Source organism: Perissodus microlepis, chromosome 17 (assembly GCF_051167445.1).
Source record: "Perissodus microlepis isolate ML-2025 ecotype Zambia chromosome 17, ASM5116744v1, whole genome shotgun sequence".
Taxonomy (NCBI): Eukaryota; Metazoa; Chordata; class Actinopteri; order Cichliformes; family Cichlidae; genus Perissodus; species Perissodus microlepis.
In genome coordinates, this window is record NC_140477.1 from 32,904,647 (window position 1) to 32,927,583 (window position 22,937).

At 43.8% G+C, this 22,937-nt stretch overlaps 2 protein-coding genes and 1 pseudogene across 2 annotated transcripts; 2 read left to right on the plus strand and 1 right to left on the minus strand.

The window, feature by feature from the left end:
- Positions 1–1,298: 1,298 nt before the first annotated feature.
- LOC146369933 (protein ABHD18-like) lies at positions 1,299–4,282 on the plus strand. Its single transcript, XM_084911205.1, has 3 exons — positions 1,299–1,461; positions 2,278–2,440; positions 3,338–4,282. Exons 1-3 carry the CDS (start codon positions 1,416–1,418, stop codon positions 3,393–3,395), a joined length of 267 nt encoding a protein of 88 aa, XP_084767331.1. The 5' UTR covers positions 1,299–1,415; the 3' UTR covers positions 3,396–4,282.
- A 3,449-nt stretch (positions 4,283–7,731) lies between these two features.
- Positions 7,732–10,218, plus strand: LOC146369934 (uncharacterized). Its single transcript, XM_084910374.1, has 6 exons — positions 7,732–7,809; positions 7,931–8,002; positions 8,102–8,220; positions 8,304–8,364; positions 8,456–8,550; positions 8,987–10,218. The coding sequence occupies exons 1-6, from the start codon at positions 7,774–7,776 to the stop codon at positions 9,966–9,968; spliced, it is 1,365 nt and encodes a 454-aa protein (XP_084766500.1). The 5' UTR covers positions 7,732–7,773; the 3' UTR covers positions 9,969–10,218.
- A 2,659-nt stretch (positions 10,219–12,877) lies between these two features.
- LOC146369935 (uncharacterized) lies at positions 12,878–13,765 on the minus strand (annotated as a pseudogene).
- Between the last annotated feature and the right edge of the window lie 9,172 nt (positions 13,766–22,937).

A 22,937-nucleotide genomic window follows, 5' to 3' on the forward strand; every position in this document is an offset into this window, starting at 1 on the left:
TTTCTCTTGGAATGTACACAACAGATCTGGTTGGAACATTACCCATGTTAGCAATACTAGACATAACAGCATCATGTTTCCTACTCAGTTCGTTAATCTTTGTTTGTAGCTGCACCAACGGGTTACCTGCACTGTCAAACAACGAGGCAGCTTGACTGTCTTCAGTGGGGATAGCTCCTTCCCCCTCGTCCTCTTGCGACATACTGCAATGTCTCTGAGTCTTTAGTGCAGCAGATTCCCACAGTCACTTGTAGATGGGATTCAACAGTCCAAAATCTGTGTCAGGTGCCCTCCTCGTCCAATGGCTGAAGCAGGCTCCTGTTGTACCAACTGCCACTGCACAGAACCACCTCAGGACGTCCACACTGCGATTGCCGCCCTCTGGAAAGGACTGGGATCTTCTCAGCCACTACTGTTGTCTATAAAGCCCCACTCACTGTGTCTCTCTATACTGAAACTCAAAACTAACCTGAGAATCCCACTTCTGACACCAAACTATGTGGCCCGGTCATGGGGAATGAGACAGGACACAGGAAATACTCTTTTGTGGGCTTTTTTATTCTCCGACTGTACCCGGAGGAGCACAGTTTTAATTCTGTAGTTTTGAGTGAAATGGCAAAATTTAACTATTCCACTGGCTCAGCCTCAAACTGCCTTTCAGGGTCTGAGACAACAGTAACTATCATATGTACATGTTAAATTCAAACAGTATAGACAACAGTAGTGACCTGTCAAGAAACAAATACAACAAAAAAGAGAAAACAAAACAAATAAACACATTGTTTACATCCCACAACTTCGCAGGTCAACTGGCAATAAAGTGCACTGTAAACTCTCTTTTAAACATACATTTCTATGGGAGAACATCATGAACTCACTTCGGTTTCTCCACACAGCTACTGTGCTAGGACAAGTACACACGCAGGAATCATACAGCAAGTGATCTCCCCTCTGAATCAAACAGAAACATACAGAGTTATGCAAAGTGAATAACAGTATAAACTTAACAACTTTGAAATCTGTTAGGACACTGTAACTACTCACGCCAACCCGCTCTTCAGTCCCTTTCCATGCGTAGTATTAGTTCACTTGGCTACATATACAGTGCACTATAGTATACAGTGCACTATAGTATACAGTGCACTATGTGCCAAGCTTCTGCAGGCAGGTTCCACAGCCACAAACATTTGACCAAAGGATGCAATGAAGTTGTGAAAGTGATATCGATAATGGATTAAGAATAAGCAAGTCTTATCCCCAGTGAGAATGTTTCATTATTAAGGGACATAAAACCGTTTTTACATGGTCATTTTTTCTGTCTCCTTAGAGCTCTTGGTGGATATAACACACACGGGAGAAGGACGGATCCTGCCGAATGTTGTCGTCCATCTTTACACAAAGAATCTATAAGTTTCATGAAGGGAGTGATGGATGAGTGCACACACATGGCCAACTTCTCTGGTGAGTGCTGCAGTGAATGATTACACCTCTGCTTAAAGAAGAACAAGCGAAGAATCACAACACTTAATTAATCCCTGTGGTCAGAGTTGCTCCCAGACATGAAGAACAGTAACTGGATAATACAACATATTACAAAGTTACAAAATATATACACAAGTAGCTCAATTCTACACATGCCAGTATATAACACAAATGTATGTGGTTGTTGTCAGCAGCACATCACAGCCGTCAGAAATGGTTTTGACCAATAAGGTTGCAGGTGGTGTCGTTAGAGTTGGCGTGCGATGCTTGGTTGTTGGCGGTGATACTAAAGAGCTGATGCTGTGATAAAAGCGTTGGCTGCTGACGTTTGATGAATTGAAGGTCGCGCTGCTGACAAAGTCGTGATGGTCATACTGGTTTGTTGGTTGCCATTAAAGTGTGGATACTGGAGCATGGCACAATGAGTGAGACTACTGACGCCAAAACAGAAAGATGGACAATGACACCACGAAGCCGTTGGCTTGTAAAATTGAAACCGTATAGAAGGAATATCAGCCAAGTGTGGAAAGAAGCTAGAACACTATGAGGGAAATAGGATGACCTTTGTCCTGGCTTATACAAGAAGGTGTGAGGTGAGAGGAGGCACAGGTCATCCTCCACCTGGCCTTTAATCAGACTGCAGAGGACCCAGCTGATCTTCAGTAATGTTTAACAGCTCACTGTTCCTGCTGTGTCTACCACCCTCTTCTGGCAGATAAGATTTGCATGTGTTTTGCACAAAAGTGAAAGAATGTTGTGACTGTAGATGTCCCTGTGTTTCCCTCTCTGCTGCAGTTCCTGTAGATACCAGTCTCATCGTTGTCGTCCAGGCCAAAGAGGATGCATATGTGCCCCGAACAGGAGTCCTGAGTCTGCAGGAGATCTGGCCAGGCTGTGAAGTCAGATATCTGAGAGGAGGACACATCAGTGCATACCTATTTAAACAGAATATATTCAGGTAAAGTTATAGTGTTGAAAATGATCAAAAAGGTGTTTTTTAAGTTTCTCATTTATGCCTAATTAAACTATACTCACACAAAAACATGCTAAATCTGAGAAACTTCGCTGGCAACACACAATCCATATTTATCTGCTCTATTCTACAAGCTCTAGTTTTGAAACGTTGCTGTTTTATAGCAGAAAGTTGAAATTAGTAACAATACAATGAGCGTTATGGACTAGAGTGTCCTTCATTATGAATATGAATTCAGACTAGATGTCAATACCTGAATGATATCTCCACTGTACCAAATATGACATCAAATTCAAAGAAAAATCTAGAAATTGTTCAGAGGAGCCAAAGTTGTTTGTGGAAGTGTCACAGCTGCACTTCCTGGTTCAGGCGTGGTACATATAGACAGATAACTCTGGCTGTGGACGGTTTATCGTCTCTGAGAATATTCGTTAAACTGTGGCTGTTGTCTGGTTAATGGGGGTGATCGTGGCTCAAGAGTTGGGAGTTCCTTGTAATCGGAAGGTTGCTGGTTCGAGCCCCGGCTCGGACAGTCTCGGTCGTTGTGTCCTTGGGCAAGACACTTCACCCGTGGTCAGAGGGCCCAGTGGCGCCAGTTTGCAGTTTGTCCGGCAGCCTCGCCTCTGTCAGTGCGCCCCAGGGTGGCTGTGGCTACAATGTAGCTGCCATCACCAGTGTGTGAATGTGTGGATGACTGGATGTAGTGTAAAGCGCTTTGGGGTCCTTAGGGACTAGAAAAGCACTATACAAATACAGGCCATTTAATCTGATGTTAGAGTTGGGCCACCCTCACAGTATTTCACACATTTCATCATTTTTATGTATATGATTTGTTTGTCATGGACAGCTTTGCTATGTTAACGTTACCTGTTTCATTTCCAGACAGGCCATATATGATGCCTTTGACAGATTCTGCGTGAAGTATCCCAGCCTGCACTAGCCACTGGAGGCCAGACTGGACGTTTGCCTTCACGACTCTGTGTGGCAGCTGAGATCTTTCCTTGTGAGGCACGTGTGACATTTACAGGGTAGCCTCAGAGAAGGTGGAGCTGAGCACGACTCTTCCTGTTTGTATAAGGGTGTGTGATCTAGGTGTGCGACAAACCTCACCGTGCATAACTGAAACTGTAGCAGTTTAAAATGTTGTTATGTGTTGTGAAAGAAACATCCAGGTGTCTAGTTTCAGTTTGATAACTGCTGGTGATCATTAATAGCACTGTGTCCAGTTTTTATTGCTCCTGTATCACCAGGCTGCAAGTGTCCTGCTGTATTCCACTTCTCTTCCTTATCTGACACAACCTTGGATGTGATACTCGAGCCCGAGCCATTCCATATGAAATCACAGAGGTTCCTCAGAACTGGCCAGTTTATGTTGGACTGACTTTAGCATATTTGATGAAACCATGAAAGATTCTTACTGAAAATTGTTACGGTTGTACAGGTCCCTGAAATTCTTAGGAGCTGGTTGAAATCTGGCGCTTTTTTATTTTGATGCTCACGCTTAAATCTTCGATGATCACATGAACTTTTCTGGGCTGAAAGAAACATTGAGTACGAGATGTGGGATAAAACACTGGGGGAACGCCGCTCGATCGCTTTTCCCTGGAATGTTGTCCTGATGTCACATGAATCAAATTTAAAGGAGGCTGAAGTCAATGTTAAATCACAACAAAGTTTGATGGTCACCCAAACAGAATGTAATGAAAGTCGATGCTTTGTTCTGTGTCCACTGTGACTGGTGGACTTTGAGGTTAACTGGCTTCACTGTGTTTGCTGTGCTGCTCACACACATGTAAAGTGGAAACAAATAAATCTCCTTTCTGACAATTTCAGCACATTTCTTCTTCTCTTAGCTGCTCCTATCCATATATTTCAGCCTGTATTTTTGTAAGAACTATAACAGTGTGGACAGCAGGACCCTATGATTGTCTGTTATTAATAGTATTGAGTCCACCTCTGAACTCTGTGGGAAAAACGTAAGTTGGAAGAACATTGTTATTCAGTATTTAACCACAGTGCGTGCATTATGATAGAAATGGACAATGAACAGGACACTGGATGCTCCTTAGAGGCACAGGCTGAAACTCGATGATGTCTCAGACAAATCTGTGCTATGGAAGCAAAGATTGGCATCATTCACTTTGAAGTCAGCACATTTTTGGAACATTTCCTCCGATTTCAATGTCCGAAAAAGGACTAAAAGTGGGTGGAGGGACCATTTTAAAAACATATAAAAGTATTTAAAGCAGAAATTTCACATTGTTATAAATATAAACATTTTCTACCGTATAATTTTCCTACCATGTTGGAGCAGGAGGGTTGGTGACCCACCATCCTGTATTTGGACCTACTACATCAGAGCATCTGTGTTAAAATAGTGATGTCGCTCTATAATGAGTGACTTTGAGGAAGATCATTGAGTTTAGTGAAAGAAATGTTAATTCTAATTGTAATTATGAACTATGTGCAGATATTCTTGATGCCATTACAACTGCTGAGCAGTACAGGCAATGTTTAAATCGCCACACCTCACTGGAAGTGTTTTATTTGTGTTTTCTTTTAAGTGCTTCACATGTTAACTGTGTTGTGTTTCATACATGACTTCTGTTGTTTTGTTTCTTAGATTTCTCATTTCTACACTTGCAAAAATAAAATCCAAATCCACGAGCTGTGAAGCCTGGATCAGCATTAAAGGATTTCTTCAGCCTGCTCGAGCTGCAGGTCCTTGCTTGACAATAATAATCTTATGGTCACTGATAACGCCCAATCGCTGTGTGTGCAGTTTCTTTCTCACAGGTCATCACGGGAGTGAATACTCACTCACTACTTAAGTGCACGGATGGGTGTTTATGTGTATAATAGATTTCAGTTATAAACCACAGACTTTATAATGAAGCAGCTTCTCTGGTTGAATCCTGTCATCCTCCTGAGATATCAGATTTCTCCAGAGAGCCGCTGTCTTACAGCCTCCGACTACCTACGTGGTCTCCGTTAGGGGGGGCAGAAGAGGCCCCAGCCCTCCATGCACCAACAATCTGCAACAGCTGATCCCGGGAAACACAGACGTTCCCAGCATAGCTGAGAGACAGAATCTGTCCACTGTGATCTTAGTGATGTGCAGTACTGCAGATTGTGGTATAGATGTGATACCAAGTAAATGTATGGCCAGTATTGCTGATACTTTTAATCTATAAAAGCAGCTTATGTAGGGGAGAGCAGTGTATCATAACTTATGACATGAATCATAAGTTTGCAACTTCTGCAGACATTTTTAATGAATCACTGTGATTCTGCAACAATGAGTTGATAAAAACACACCTGTGAGCTTTTCATTTTAAACTTTTTGTAGACCTGAAAGGTCCGTGTGCCTGTCTGCAGAGCACAATGTATGAAATGTGCCTGAGACCTGAAAATATTTCCTTAACTGTTCACCAAAGCCTGCTGTATCTGACAGTGAAAGAATGATATCGATGCTCCAAATAGATTTAGACTTACAAACCGTTGTTTGAGGGCAAGTCAAGGCAGTTCACCTCTACTCAGTTATGGTGCATTATAAGCCATATATCTTTAATAATTCATATTTTAATTATGAACTATCAACACTTGAAGATTCCCCCATCTCCTCTGAACAGAACGGTCTAAGAATGACCGCTCTAGCCCCTACGGTTAGGAAATTATGGCCATTCATTCGAGGGGAATCCATAAAACCAGGAAGATTCAAATTGAATATTCAGAGTGGTTGACTGACATCCTGTGTGTCTCTGTGCATTTGTGTTTCCATATGTGCCCATATTTCTAATTGTGTGTATCTGCTGGCTGTTCTTTCGTGCGTTTTTAAAATTTCTGCCAATTTTTCACAGTTGAACAACAAGTAGTTTTGAGTGAACCCTTTTCTCATAGGGTTAATGACACATCTACCAACTATTTCATGTCCACATTGCTGCTGAGAGTTACTCCAAAAACTTCCTTTAGTGGCTCTTCATCAGAATATTTACTTAGTCGTTGACATGAAAATCAGTCATTGTGTATTTTGAACACCTAAACTTCAGTGTGATGCCATTATCCTGCCAAACAACATAAAAGTCTCTAAAAAGGTAAGTATGGAGCAGCATCCTTTTTTATGGAAGAGGAAGGAAAAGTCATATTTATTATTATTCTCATATTACACAGACTGTGCTGACTGAACAGGCTCAGGCTGAAGCAGTGCAGATCCTGGCCTATTTTCAAGTACCATTAACGTTATCACGTGTATAAATCTCTCCATTAGATGTCAGTAGACGGCAGATTGCAGTCAGTGCAGTCACTTTTCTTATCCCTCCTGACTCAAGAGCATAAAGCGATCTACGTTAGCTCTGGTAATTCTGACGGTCGTTCAGTAAATCTTTGTTTATTCTCTTTATTTGCTTTTTGGAGAAGTGAAGGTACAAAAACCTCTTCAATCAAATTTTCTTTGGTGGACAGAAAACAGCCGTTGTAGACTGTTTGGGGTTACCTTTTATAAGTATTGAATTTTCAAAAGTGAAGTCAGTTCTTCTGACCAGGTTCAGACCCGGATGAACACAAGTATGATACTGAACCCACTAGAGAACTGGTCCCAGCTGTGGGTTCACCTCCTCCTGCTGAACTCATAGGACAGACTCTAATGTAGCATCACGTTCATCGGTCACTCCTGACCTCCTGTGAAGCATGACGAATGTGTAATTAATGACTTAATTATTTGGGGTATTATTGCTATAAAAATAATATTAATAGTATTATTATTATTGTGCTTTGGGCTCCACTGATAACGCAGAGGTCTCTTCTTCCTCTGGGCTGTTTAAAGGGCCAGTTTATCCAAAGCTGTGTATATACCAGCTGCTGTCAGGCTTCAGATGTCTGCATTAGTCCACAGTCCACTGTTTTGTAAGCCATTGCTTTACTGCAAAAGTTCCCATCTACTGTAAAGAAATGGAGATAAGCAGGCACATAATATGAAAAGGCATGCTGTAGGCTGACTTTGTCTTTTCTGATCCATCGGTTTGTGTGGCTCTTTTCACAGGAGGGACCTAACCCACACTTTATTTACTTATATGATAAGTTTAGTGGAATGTAGTGAAAATACAGTGTTTACTTTTAACTTAACAACATGAAGCTGCATCAAGTTTCCATGGTGACTGCTCAAGAAATTCTGCATTCATAAATAAACATCAGACTGTCAAAAGAGCTCATCTGTGCGAGACCACCGAGCTGAGAGCATTTTCAGGTCCAGATCCCCCCGTACGCCATCGTTGGAGAGCAGTTAAAGTTTTTCTTCCCGGCTGTGATTTGAAAACGTCGAAATGGAATCAAGTCAAGGAATCTATAAACCTATCAGGGTATGTGACGTTTTTGCTTTTACTGCATTTCAATAATTTGAAGAATTTGATGTCGTTTTAAAAGTTGACAAACTGAGAATCATTTTAAGTAACAATGACTAAATTGCTATTTCTTTGACAGGTGTTGTTCAACACACCGATTTATGAAACTGCTGTAAAGATCTGCTGGCATCTTCCGGGCTACAGGACTCAGGTTAGACCCAGATTCATGCAAACCAAAGCTGACAGAAAATATCAGGTCATTTCTGAGGACCTGAGAGTGGTGGTGATTAAATGTCTCCTTTACTTTTAGATTGCGATTATGACGGAGTTTCTCAGACTTCAGCAGGAAGATCTAATTCCACCGAACCTCACTGCTGAAGATCTGAGAGATCTTTTGGTGGAGAAGAGCAGGGAGACACTCAGAGAGCAGTGAGTTACTGTCACACCTGAAAGTCTGTTTGTGATGACTTGTAAATGCTGAGAGAAAACCTCTGCTTTGCTTTCTTTTGAAGGCTGTGGGAGTTTGAATTAGAGGATTTTGAAGAAGAGGAAGCCAAACCTCTTCTAAGGCTGGTAAGACGAGAAAACCCACAAGACTTTTTTTTTCATTATGTGCACATAACCTTTAAACATAAGCGCACTGTAAATGTGTTTTCTGTTTCAGGTGTGGGCGGTGAACGTCAGCAATAAAATGAGGGATGTTGAATTTGAAGCCAGGATGCTTCTTCAGTTCCCAGAGGCCGTACCTCCTAAATTTCAGTGAGTCACATGTAATATACAGTTATTAACCCTGTAAGACCCAACCCATCAAAAAACAGCCAGAAAATTCAGATTCTTTGGAGCTGAGATGTTTATTAACCCTTTAAACAAAAGCCACAAATTAGTTCTTTGCTATGTCATGTTGTGTATGATTTACTTTTATTATGTATTTATTTTTTGTATCACATTTGATACACTGGGTGTTTTTGGCAACTTTTTGTTAACGACAATGTTAATTTTAGACTAAAAAAAGAGTTTTGTCCACAACATTTAGAAATTATAGCAAGTATTGATCATGTTGATGAGATCGAGGTCTCAGAAACTCATGTATGATACAAAGGCGGTTACAGGGTTAACAGTCCAGCTACAGTGTTTCAATATTTAAATGATGCTTTGAATATGTTTAACAGATAACTCTTATCGTGTTTTTCTACAGAGCACCTAAACTCCTCAGCGTGGTGAAGGATTACGTTGAAATCCTGAAAGAGAAGCAGCAGGAACAGCATAACATCAAACTGCTCACCGCGCAGGAGGTCGTGATCGAGGTAGTTCCCCGCGTTCTCCAGGGCTTCTGGGAGCTTCCTCCTCGTCCCCTCCTAAACATGGCCTCCCAGAGTCTAAGTATCCTCTCCACAAGTGTCACCAAGGCCACTTTAGATCGTGTCTCCAAGAGTCTCACGGCGATGGAAACACAGGCCGTCTTCACCCGCTCCATCCGAGACAATATGGTCGACAGCATCCTGACGGAGATTAGACAGAAATTTCCTGAAGAAATTCTGTCTATCAAAGTTGCAAACTTTGCGCCAGTGTTGCTGAAGACCATTGCTGATGTAGCAAGGATCCGGATATGTGAAATCTTTGAGCCCCCTTCAAGTCCTGATGTGAAGAGCACAAATGGAGAGCGCTCCTCTGACGGCCTTTCAATGGCAAATGTTCCACCAGCCGAAGGAGCTCTGTCAGAAAGTGTGCCAGAGCCCGACGTTCCCTGTGAGGAACTTCTTTCTGAAAGGGCATCCAGTCTGAGTACTCAAGACCTTACGATCGAAGGAGCTCTGTCAGAAAGTGTTCCAGAGCCCGACGTTCCCTGTGAGGAACTTCTTTCTGAAAGGGCATCCAGTCTGAGTACTCAAGACCTTACGATCGAAGGAGCTCTATCAGAAAGTGTTCCAAAGCCCGACGTTCCCTGTGAGGAACCCTATGCCGAGTCCAAATCCTGTGTTGAAGGCGAAGATCATAAGATCAAAGGATCTTGTTCGGAAATTGGGCCAGTTCCTGATGTTCCCCAAGAGGAACCTTTTCCTGAACCTGAAGCCAGCATGAAGTCCAAAGACCGTCACATCAAGAAGAAGAAAAAGGGCTTCTTCAAAAGACTGAGAAGTCTGTTCTGCTGCTGTTGCAGACAAAAAGTCACCGACTGACACTGAAGCTGTGACCCAGTATTGGTGTTGCAGTAACTGTAAATATGTAAATATGTTCCTTGATGATTGTTGTTCATGTTTTTGGGGGTTTCTTTAGTTTTCAGTGGGCTGGGTGATTTTTCTCCTTTGTGTTCTTTACTTAATTCTTGTTCATAGTTCCTGATTTGTTTTCCTAGTTCTTGTTTCTTAGTTTTTAGTTTCTTGAGTCCACCTGAGTTTCCAGCAATAAAAGCTGCTGATTCAAGTTTCATTCCACGTAAGAGTCCTGTGTTTGGGTCCTGCTACCTGCCTGTCACAGCACACCATGACAGAAACTTCATAAACTCATTCATATTTCTACACGAGTCTCCAGCTATGTTAAAGATTTTTTTCTTTCAAACATTTGTAAGAATCTCTTATGGTTCTCAAAATACTTCCACAAGTCCAGTAAGTGTAGTGCAGTAACATACAGTGGGGCAAAAAAGTATTTAGTCAGCCACCGATTGTGCAAGTTCCCCCACTTAAAATGATGACAGAGGTCAGTAATTTGCACCAGAGGTACACTTCAACTGTGAGAGACAGAATGTGAAAAAAAAATCCATGAATCCACATGGTAGGATTTGTAAAGAATTTATTCGTAAATCAGGGTGGAAAATAAGTATTTGGTCAATAACAAAAATACAACTCAATACTTTGTAACATAACCTTTGTTGGCAATAACAGAGGTCAAACGTTTACTATAGGTCTTTACCAGGTTTGCACACACAGTAGCTGGTATTTTGGCCCATTCCTCCATGCAGATCTTCTCGAGAGCAGTGATGTTTTGGGGCTGTCGCCGAGCAACACGGACTTTCAACTCCCGCCACAGATTTTCTATGGGGTTGAGGTCTGGAGACTGGGTATGGCCACTCCAGGACTTTCAAATGCTTCTTACGGAGCCACTCCTTCGTTGCCCGGGCGGTGTGTTTTGGATCATTGTCATGTTGGAAGACCCAGCCTCGTTTCATCTTCAAAGTTCTCACTGATGGAAGGAGGTTTTGGCTCAAAATCTCACGATACATGGCCCCATTCATTCTGTCCTTAACACGGATCAGTCGTCCTGTCCCCTTGGCAGAAAAACAGCCCCATAGCATGATGTTTCCACCCCCATGCTTCACAGTAGGTATGGTGTTCTTGGGATGCAACTCAGTATTCTTCTTCCTCCAAACACGACGAGTTGAGTTTATACCAAAAAGTTCTACTTTGGTTTCATCTGACCACATGACATTCTCCCAATCCTCTGCTGTATCATCCATGTGCTCTCTGGCAAACTTCAGACGGGCCTGGACATGCACTGGCTTCAGCAGCGGAACACGTCTGGCACTGCGGGATTTGATTCCCTGCCGTTGTAGTGTGTTACTGATGGTGGCCTTTGTTACTGTGGTCCCAGCTCTCTGCAGGTCATTCACCAGGTCCCCCCGTGTGGTTCTGGGATCTTTGCTCACCGTTCTCATGATCATTTTGACCCCACGGGATGAGATCTTGCGTGGAGCCCCAGATCGAGGGAGATTATCAGTGGTCTTGTATGTCTTCCATTTTCTGATGATTGCTCCCACAGTTGATTTTTTCACACCAAGCTGCTTGCCTATTGTAGATTCACTCTTCCCAGTCTGGTGCAGGTCTACAATACTTTTCCTGGTGTCCTTCGAAAGCTCTTTGGAGTCTGACTGTTTGGAGTCTGACTGTTTGAGGCTGTGGACAGGTGTCTTTTATACAGATGATGAGTTCAAACAGGTGCCATTCATACAGGTAACGAGTGGGGGACAGAAAAGCTTCTTACAGAAGACGTTACAGGTCTGTGAGAGCCAGAGATTTTCCTTGTTTGAGGTGACCAAATACTTATTTTCCACCCTGATTTACGAATAAATTCTTTACAAATCCTACCATGTGGATTCATGGATTTTTTTTTCACATTCTGTCTCTCACAGTTGGAGTGTACCTCTGGTGCAAATTACTGACCTCTGTCATCATTTTAAGTGGGGGAACTTGCACAATCGGTGGCTGACTAAATACTTTTTTGCCCCACTGTATTGATGGTATTATTTTTCATAATTATTTTTAATACAATTATTTTTTTATTTTTAATGCAATTTGAACTGAAACTGGTATATAAAATGTATTTCCTGTAGAAAATGCAGTGTGAATGCTAATAGCTGAATAGTTTGAGTTGAATTTTTATAATTGCTGAAATCTTTGGTGAAAAACATGTTACAGTTTTTGCCCGTTGCTTGAACACATTTTGCAAAAGTTCGCTCATTGTGCCAAAACTCTAAACACAAGTAAACATGACACAACAAAATATACCATTCACATCTGTGCCAAACTGAAACTCTGCTGTCAAAACCTAACATTCCTCTGTCAAAATGTAACTCTGTTGACAAAATGACACATACTTGCATCATATGCAGATCAGATCAGGGGGAACACACTAGTCTACTTTATATAAAACACTGCAGTCTTTGATTGTCATTGTTTATTCAGAAGGCATATTTTCAGGAGACACAAACAACCAAAAAAGCAAATAGGCCTACTCAATATTGTACACTGCAGCACCATGAATTCAGATCAAGCAAAAAAACAAACATAATACAGTAATAGAAAAAACACTATACTGTAAACACAAAAAATCATGACAATTGTGCATACGTGGGCTCATGGATCCCGCCGTCTGTTGGGGTCTGGCCACAGGACCTCATCGACATCGCAAGCAGTGTCTTCTCCCGCTGGGCACCGGGGAAAATATCCTCTTGCATGTCGAAACCATCCATGGATTGCTGTCACCTGAATGTCGCCGCAGGCCTGTTCCATTGCCTGCAGAAGAGGCATGCGGGAATGTGGTTGGCGGTCATATACACGCCATCTCCAAGCCTAAAAAAAATCCTCTATAGGGTTTAAAAATGGTGAGTAAGGGGGCAAGTATACCACTTCAAGTTGTTTGTGGTTGGAGAACCAGGCCTGGACCAGAGCAGCCCGATGGAAACTGACATGATCCCATATCACCACAAACCTGGGCTGATCTGCTCTGTTCTGTACAACTATATCATGGAGAGCATCTAGAAATGTGAGTATATGTTGGCTATTGTATGGACCTAGTTTTGCATGATGATGCAGAAGCCCTCGAAGGCTTATGGCGGCACACAATGTGATATTTCCCCCGCGCTGCCCTGGGACGTGCACAATTGCCCTTTGGCCAATTACATTACGACCCCGTCGTCTTGTTTCGCACAGGTCGAATCCAGCTTCATCAATGGAAATGAATTCATGAGGCTGTGCAGCTCCATCCATGGCCAAGATTCTCTGTAAAACAAAGAGAACATATTACTGCACTACAGTGCTACACATACAGGACCCTCACCCATCACACAGGTACCTGTGTAGCTCTCAGGATGGATCCATGTGGTACTGATATGGTACATATTCAGCTGCTCCTGGATTTCACCAATACTGTATTGTCCATGTAAAGGACAGTTACACGTACCCGTACATATTCAGCTCGAAGTCCTTTGACCCTGTCACTGTTCCTCTCAAATGGGACTCTGTAGAGCTGCTTCATGGTGATGCTGTGTTGTCCCAAGATGCGTCTGATGGTGGTGATGCTCACATGGTTTATGTTGTTGAACACTTGCCTGTCTGCAAGTATTTGCTTTCGTAGCTGGTGGAGACGGATGGCATTGTCTGCCCTCACTAGGTCCACAACGGCGAGTTCCTGCTGTTGTGTGAACAGGCGTTGGCGTCCTGCCCCAGAAGGTCTTCGAGTCATTCTAGAGAAATACAACCACATATTGTCATCGCTTTGCTTATTTTCTTACAGTACTTTACTGTATATACTGTATCATCCACTGTACAACACTGTACTTCAATATAAGTAATCATGGTATGTTTCACAGAAACTACCACTTTGGCTGCAAAAGGAGCATTAGCACCCTGCAATACCCTGTACACTTGATATGGTGATGTGATATACTGTAGAACAGTGCTATGAAAACCATCTGAGTAGAGTAGAAGGTAGAGAGGTGAAGACAGACCTGCTTTCTAGTCTGAATGTTCTTATTACAGATGCCACTGTGAAGCGGCTTAGATGTGGGTGGACTCTCTGCCCAGCTTCCCTCATAGTCAGGCCATGGTTGATGACATGGTCCACCAAAGTTGCTCTTATATCATCAGAAATATGGGTCCGTGCATGGCCTCCTCCTCTTCCTCCTCCTCCTCCTCTTCCTCCTCCTCCTCCTCCTCCTCTTCCTCTTGCTCTCCCTCCATCCATGCTTGCAAAGTCCTTGAATTGGCTAAACTGAGGGCTTTTTGTAGTTGGCTAATTGGTGTTTAGTTTTGCAAGTAAGTGCCTTCAGGTGTGTATTGAGTGGTCGCAATTACCCGATGTGTTTTGTATTTTGGATACATGTGTTTTCCAAATGGCACCCTGAAATTTCATTTTGTGAACGAAGTGTCTTATGTATGAAATAGAGTGTAGTATGCAGGACCATGTGTGTTGCATAATTGCAACTAGGGTGCAAAGCAGCGCTTTTGTTTAAGGTATGGGTACATGTGTTTGAGGTATGGTAACAAAAGCTTCAAGTTGTGTTACTTTAGTCTAAGCATGGGTTTATAGTGTTCAAGCAACGGGCAAAAACTGTAAATGGGCTGAAATACAGCGAAACATTCACCTGACAGCCAAAGCACAGAACTGAAATTCACACAGAAGAACTTTGAAACCAGCTGAACAGCTTGAAAACGTACATAAGAAAAACTGTCTAATGGTAAAAGAAAACTTAGAACTAGAACACATCTGAGTGAATATTAACAGCTCAAATTCTTTAAATCACTGGAAGGTGGAATCATGGTAAATGGCCTGTGTTTGTATAGCGCTTTTACTAGTCCCCCCTAGGGACCCCAAAGCGCTTTACACACCCATCCACCCATTCACACACTGGTGGAGGCAGCTACAGTTGTAGCCACAGCTGCCCTGGGGCAGACTGACAGAAGCGAGGCTGCCATATAGCGCCATCGGCCCTTCTGACCACCACCAGTAGGGGGTAGGTGAAGTGTCTTGCCCAAGGACAAAATGACCGAGACTGTCCGAGCCGGGGCTCGAACCGGCAACCTTCCGATTACAAGGCGAACTCCCAACTCTTGAGCCACGATCAATTTATGTATTTTAAAGGTCGAAACTCAAGAATCTCAAATGAAAAAAACAGAATATTTTCGTGTGTGTGTGTGTGTGTATGTGTGTGTGCCCCTGTCTTTGTATGTTTGTATGTCTGTGTTTATGTTTGCAGCCATGTTTATAAACATTGCTTTCTGGATGTGGGTTATGTGTCACTGCGTTTCTGTGTGACCTGCAGTTCAAAAAAGCGCCCCTCCGACAGCCAAACCCATCTGTTCTCTGATTGGATTGTTACATTTGTGATTGACATGACATTGACCAATCAGATGAAAGGAAGAAAAATAGGGTCAAAATTCGTACTTGTAACTTGCAGGGGTTTTTTTTCTAAGTCCACACACAAATCTTTTTTACGCACACACAAATCTTTTTTACACATACAAATCTTTTTTACGCACACACAAATCTTTTTTACGCACACACAAATCTTTTTTACGCACACACAAATCTTTTTTACGCACACACAAATCTTTTTTACACATACAAATGTACATGTACAAACAAGTACAAAATATTTATGACCACATTTTGAGCCCATACGAGTACAACTGACTGGAAAAAGTATCCGTGTCTTCCTTTCATCACTCCCTCTGCACACACTAATACGCTGGTAAAATGTTTTTTGCAAAGATTGAATTTTTCTTTGTTTACTAAAATAAGAAGTTAAGTGTGAAGCTGTGTGCTTGTTGTGTTTTTGGTGTTTGGTCTTGTGTCATACGTGTAACACATACATGACTACACTACATCTTTTGCTGCGCGTCCACTTCTGGTAGGCTGATTCCTTTAAGATGGGTCCCAAACTTGTAACGAATGTGGACGAGCATTTCCACGAGCTGTCTAAAGACCACAAACTGTCAGTGAGCCAGTGCACCAGAGTGGACGGAGGAAGTGACTGTGGTGGGGCCACAGACGGAGCAGAGCATCTGTTGTCGCTGGGGAACAGTGTTGGAGCAAGCTTCGAAACTCTGCCAACGTGAGTGTTCGATCACTAAACCTGCTGATGTGTTGGAATTTTTATAACATTTGCATTTTGTCCAGTTATTAGTCGACGTTGCTTCTTTTTCTTTTTTAAATGACTTTAATGATCCAGTTCAGTCACAGGAGGCTCCACGCTGACAGAGGGGGCAGCCAGCATATATGCTGGGCAGCTCGCTGGCCTGATTCTTGGCTAAGAAAGTGAGACGGACCGTGAATCACAAAAAAAAGATGACATATTTTTCACTGCTTTGCAAGGACTTTGAATTGATTTGTTAAACAGGAGAAGAAGCTGTCTTTGACTCCAAACTGAGTGTGGTACCTTAGCATTGCCTCTGTCCCGCACAGGTGGGCGTGGCTTTGCATATTGTTTTCCTCAGTAATGTTTATATGAACTGAACTGCAGCCGAACAATTTGTACTTTTTTCAGGCTTTTACTCACATTTCTACACAGAGATTGGTAAACAATGACAGGTGTGTGTTTGTGGGACCAGGAAACTCGTGTGTAATCACACATTAATGCTGCATTGTAAGAGTACAGGTGTTTTAAGACTTGCTACTGATTTGAAAGAACGATGCTGTCGAACATCTGGTTGAGCATCTGTTGCATGTTTCAAACAGTGCACAGTAATATGCAATTTTCCATCGGTATAAACCTTTATGGTTACAGTATCAACAAACATGGACGTCCAGTATCGTGCAAAAGTCTTGAGCCATTTCCATTTTCCTGTTTTGCTAGGAAAATGTGAAAAAGGGGCAGAAATGTGAAATGCATTAACTTAATAGTATACAGTGCACTATAGTATACAGTGCACTATAGTATGCAGTGCACTATAGTATACAGTGCACTATAGTATACAGTGTACTATAGTATACAGTGCACTATAGTATACAGTGCATTATAGTATATAGTGCACTATAGTATACAGTGCATTATAGTATACAGTGCATTATAGTATATGTGGCCCGGTCATGGGGAATGAGACAGGACACAGGAAATACTCTTTTGTGGGCTTTTTTATTCTCCGACTGTACCCAGAGGAGCACAGTTTTAATTCTGTAGTTTTGAGTGAAACGGCAAAATTTAACTATTCCACTGGCTCAGCCTCAAACTGCCTTTCAGGGTCTGAGACAACAGTAACTATCATATGTACATGTTAAATTCAAACAGTATAGACAATAGTAGTGACCTGTCAAGAAACAAATACAACAAAAAAGAGAAAACAAAACAAATAAACACATTGTTTACATCCCACAACTTCGCAGGTCAACTGGCAATAAAGTGCACTGTAAACTCTCTTTTAAACATACATTTCTATGGGAGAACATCATGAACTCACTTCGGTTTCTCCACACAGCTACTGTGCTAGGACAAGTACACACACAGGAATCATACAGCAAGTGATCTCCCCTCTGAATCAAACAGAAACATACAGAGTTATGCAAAGTGAATAACAGTATAAACTTAACAACTTTGAAATCTGTTAGGACACTGTAACTACTCACGCCAACCCGCTCTTCAGTCCCTTTCCATGCGTAGCATTAGTTCACTTGGCTACATTCTCCCCTGCTACGAGTCAACGTCCTCGGTGACCCCCTGCTCATTCACCATTCCCCTGAGTTTGGTGGTGTAGAGAACCATACCGGCTAACACCTGGGAGAGTACATCTGGACTGAAGGATACTGCATTGCATGCTGACCTAGGTAGATTAAATGGGTTTGTGTGGACCCCTGCAGTTTCTCTCCTACTCCTGCGTGTAGCAGGTGTGGGTGGACCTGCCTCCGCTTTCTCTCTTTTTCCTTTCCTAGGAGCTGGAACAGGTTTCGCCACCGGTTCTTCGCTGGAGAATCCAATGCTTCCTGGTCCAGGTGGAAGGTAAGCTGCTGGCTCCACCTCGAGGTCATCAGGGTTGTCACTGCTCTCCTGCCTAGTAGATCCTCACCCACATTTTCAGTTCCATTCTCCAATTGGTCTCCAGGCTCGTCGACCGTCGGAACCAACTTCCCAGGTCCCTGAGCCACTGGCAGCTCCATGGGGTACTGGACCTCCTCCATCAAGGCAAACTCTGGATGCTCAACCTCCGTATCAGACACTCGGTCCTCATCTGCAGAACTGACTTCCTGGTCACGTAGCCTTGGCTTGGGTGCAGGTATAGACCCCACGCATGGCCTCAAGTTAGATCTGTGGACTCTTTTCACCGGCCCTCCTTCCAGTGGCACTACTGTGTATGTTGTCCCTTGGATATCAACCACTTTATACACAGGGGCTGCCCAGGCATCTTGAATTTTATTCCTTCCTGGTGGTCGGTAACGGAGATACACAAACTGTCCGATGTCAACAGGTGGACAGAACACCTTTCCTTGCTGCTGAACCACTCTCTCTGCAGCCTTCCGTTCGGCAAATTCTCTGGCTCTGGCATGTGCATCCTGGAGACGCTCCTGGTGCACTGCTAACCAGTCCAGTTTGTCATCCTTCACTTCCTCCCGGCCCAACAATGCATCAACGGGTAGATGTGGGTGGACCCCAAACAGCAGATAATGGGGAGAATACCCTGTCGTCGAGTGCAGCGTGACATTGTAAGCATACACCAGCTCTGACAGATGCTCGGGCCAGCGCCGCTTCTTCTCAGGGGGAAGCGTAAGCAAGAGGTTGTGCAAAGTCCTGTTGAACCTCTCACAATGTGGGTTACCCTGAGGGTGGTGGAGTGTTGTACGAGTTTTCTTCACTCCATACAGTTTGCATAGCTAGGCAATCACTGCGCTTTCAAAATTCCTGCCCTGGTCTGAGTGCATGCGCTCTGGTACCCCATATTTCATGAACCACTCTTTCAGGATAATCTTAGCTGTGGTATCTGCTTTTTGATCTCGTGTGGCAAATGCCTGACTGAACTTGGTGAACACGTCAGTCATTACAAGAACGTTTTCACGACCATCTGTAGCCCGCTCAAGGGTGGTATAATCAACAGCAACAACTTCAAGTGGGCGGGTAGCCAAAAATGGAGCGTGGGGTGCCTGAACTTTGGGTTGAGGCATCTTTGTTAACACACACCTCTGACATTTCTTCACCCAGTGCTCAACATCTTCAAACATGCCCCCCCAGAAACATCTTTGTTTCAACAATCCCAGTGTGCGTTCGATTCCCTGGTGTCCCATGTGATCATGCACACTCCTGAGCACTTTTTCTTTAAGGCAGGCAGGTAGTAGCAGCTGATGGCACTGTCCAAGGTGAGCATCCTCAATCACACGGTATAGCAGTCCATCCTTTTCTCTGATCCGAGGCCACTGCTTCAGTAGAGAACGTACCGGTTTAGACAGACCCCCTCTCTCTCTGTAGGTAGGTCTCTTCTGTCTGCTCCAAAACTCTCTCAAGACACCAATTGTTGGGTCTGACACTTGGAAGCGATAGAGTTCTGCATTGGAATAACCAGGCATCGTTGGGGTGTTGCCCAGCACAGCCTCACTGACTGCTTCCTCATCTGGTTCGGAGGCCTGCAGCAGTCTGATCCTACAAGCCTCAACTCCAGCCATGACAAGATCTGAGCCTAGACTTGTACCTGCCCTCAGCACATTACATATGGCTATAGAGCCATCATATTCTGCATCCTCACTGTCAGGTTCTGCCGTGTCAACTGTTGGTTGCCGAGAGAGGGCATCAGCGGCAGTGTTGCAGCGGCCAGGGCGATACTTAACATCGAAGTCAAACACAGACAGCTGAGCTACCCACCTCTGTTGAATGGCTCCTAAATTAGCAGTGGGCAGGTGACACAGGGGATTGTTATCCGTTATGATTGTGAACTTGGACCCCAGCAGATAACTCCTACATTTTTCTGTGACTGCCCACTTTAATGCTAGGAGTTCGAGCTTCATGCTGCTAAAGTTTTGATCATTCTTCTAAGCCCCTCTGAGCCTCCTACTAGCATAAGCTATGACTTTATTCCTTCCCCCCTGCTTCTGGGACAGAACAGCGCCTAATCCAAGACTACTAGCATCCGTTTCCAGCGTGAAAGGGAGACTGAAGTCAGCATAGCCTAGAACAGGGGCACTAGTCAACTTTTCCTTAAGCAACTCAAAAGCTTGTAAGCATTGCGGTGTCCAGGCTGAAGCAAAAAGCTGTTTAGCCCTGACAGGGCTTATCTCCTTAACACAGACGTTCACTACATCATGGAGTGGCCCCGCAGTTTGGGAAAAGCCCTCAATGAATCTCCTATAGTAGCTGCAAAATCCTAAAAAGCACCTTAGCTCTTTCACAGTACTAGGGATGGGCCATTTTGCCACAGCGCTTATCTTGTCAGGATCTGTGCTTATTCCCTGAGCCGACACTTCATGACCGAGAAACTTGACCTGGGGCTGGAGGAAATGGCACTTTTCAACCTTAACCTTCAGCCCCGTATCCCTCAGTCTTTTCAAAACAGTCTCCAGTCTAACAACGTGATCCTGGAATGTTGATGAAAACACAAGCAGATCATCCAAGTAGATCAACACAATCTGAAAGACCAAATAACTCATTGTGACCTGCATAAGACGTTGAAACGTCGCGGGGGCATTACATAACCCAAAAGGCATCCTTAAGTATTCATACAGGCCAAATGGTGTGGTAAATGCGGTTTTGTCTCTGTCTTTCTCATGTACCGCTACCTGATGGTAGCCACTGGCAAGATCTATGGTTGAGAAGAACTCTGCACCACTCAAGGCATCCAGGCTCTCCTCAATGCGAGGGAGTGGAAACGCATCACGCCTGGTCTTTGCATTTAGTCTGCGGTAGTCTACACACAGTCTAAGACTCCCATCTGACTTGCGTACCAGAACAACTGGTGAAGCATAGGAACTCGAACTCTCCTGAATCACCCCCTTTCTCAACAGTTCAGAAATGTGCTCCCTGACCTCTTTGTACTGATTTGGTGGAATGCGCCTGTATGGCTGAGAAACAGGGGCTTCATCTACAACAGGAATTTCATGCTTCACACGATCAGTGTACCCCAAATCCTCATCATGAAGTGCAAAAACATCCGCATACCTTTTCAAAAGAGTTCTGACCTCGACCTGTTGTCCTGGTGTGCCACCTATGTATAATCTTCCCAATAAGTCCTGCACGCAGCTGTTGGCCCCCTGACAGTCCTTTTGGTTAAGAGTCACCTCCTCATGGTTGGCAGATATGCGCTCAAATTTCACCTCGCATGGGTCACCCTCAATGCAGCGGCCAGGACTAATAATGCCTAGTCTAGCCTTAGGTGGAAGCCAGACATCCTCTTGTGAGATGTTCATCACCTGTACTGGGAATACCAGGCTGTTAGTTGACACTAGAGTTGGGATCACCAATAAGCCACCTGGGAGCTGAACATTCCCTGGTTCAACCAATGCGCTACCAAACTGCTTGCCATGGCCCCTTGCATAGACAGTGGTCAGGGATGAGGCAGGCACCCGCACTTTGTGTTTGCTTGCCACACGGGCAGTAGACACCTTTTCCACAAGCTCAGCAGCTTGTACGCAGTGGCAGGCCTCCTTCCAGCTGGACTCCAGCTCTCCCCCTAGAGTGGTGTCAAACTCTGAGAGTACTAACTGTCTACATCGTTTTGCAATGTTCATTCCTATAATGCCATGGGGTGACGAATCCAACCATTTGGGATTGTCTCTTTCTGCTTTATCATCCTTGATTATAAGAAAACCACATTCAGGTATAGTGAGCCCCATGACCTGTACATCTAACTCTACATAGCCTAAATAGGGCAGCGGCAACTGGTTGGCTGCTGTGATTTTAAGCCACTTGGCAGTACAGTGCATATCTTCATCTTCTCCCTGGAGATGATTTCTGAAAAAGCTTTCTGTCAAAGTGCTTACATTACTTCCTGTGTCAAGCAGACATCTAAGGGATACACCACCTATCTGGATATCTACTTCAGGGCACTGACCAACAGCATGTTCTAGAAAATGTTCCTTGGTTAGAGCTTCCTTTGAGCCTTCTGACTTGCCTCGCATTGCCCGGCTCATAGCAATGGAGGGTTCCCGTTTCCCGTTAGCGGTGAACTGGGCATGGTTGCAGACTGGCTCGTAGGTTGTCGGGGTGCATTACAGTGTCTGGCCATATGTCCCACCCCTTCACATCGGAGACAAATAGGCTGACCCTCTCTAGTGTACTTAGGCTTGGGCTTAGCTTTAACACCTCTACTGTCTTCAGAACTGGCAGTCTGTGTTGTGAGCTCCCTCACTGCATTAGTTAACTCCCCTATGGCTTTACCCTGTTGTGTGATTATTTTAACCATCTCTTGCAGAGCCATGGTAAAGTCTGTCTGTACATTACATAGCGTTTTGCATTTTGGCCAAAAAGTTCCATTTTGGTCTCATCTGACCAGAGCACCTTCTTCCACGTGTTTGCTGTGTCCCCCACATGGCTTGTGGCAAACTGCAAACTGGACTTCTTATGGTTTTCTGTTAACAATGGCTTTCTCTTGCAACTCCAAAAAGGCAAACTTATGGTTGTCCTATGGACAGATTCCCCCACCTGAGCTGTAGATCTCTGCAGCTCGTCCAGAGTCGCCGTGGGCCTCTTGGCTGCATTTCTTCAGCGCTCTCCTTGTTCGGCCTGTGAGTTTAGGTGGACGGCCTTGTCTTGGTAGGGTTACAGTTGTGCCATTTCTGAATGATCGCTTGAACAGTGCTCCGTGGGATGTTCAAGGCTTGGGAAATCTTTTTGTAGCCTAAGCCTGCTTTAAATTTCTCAATAACTTTATCCCTGACCTGTCTGGTGTGTTCTTTGGACTTCATGGTGTTGTTGCTCCCAATATTCTCTTAGACAACCTCTGAGGCCATCACAGAGCAGCTGT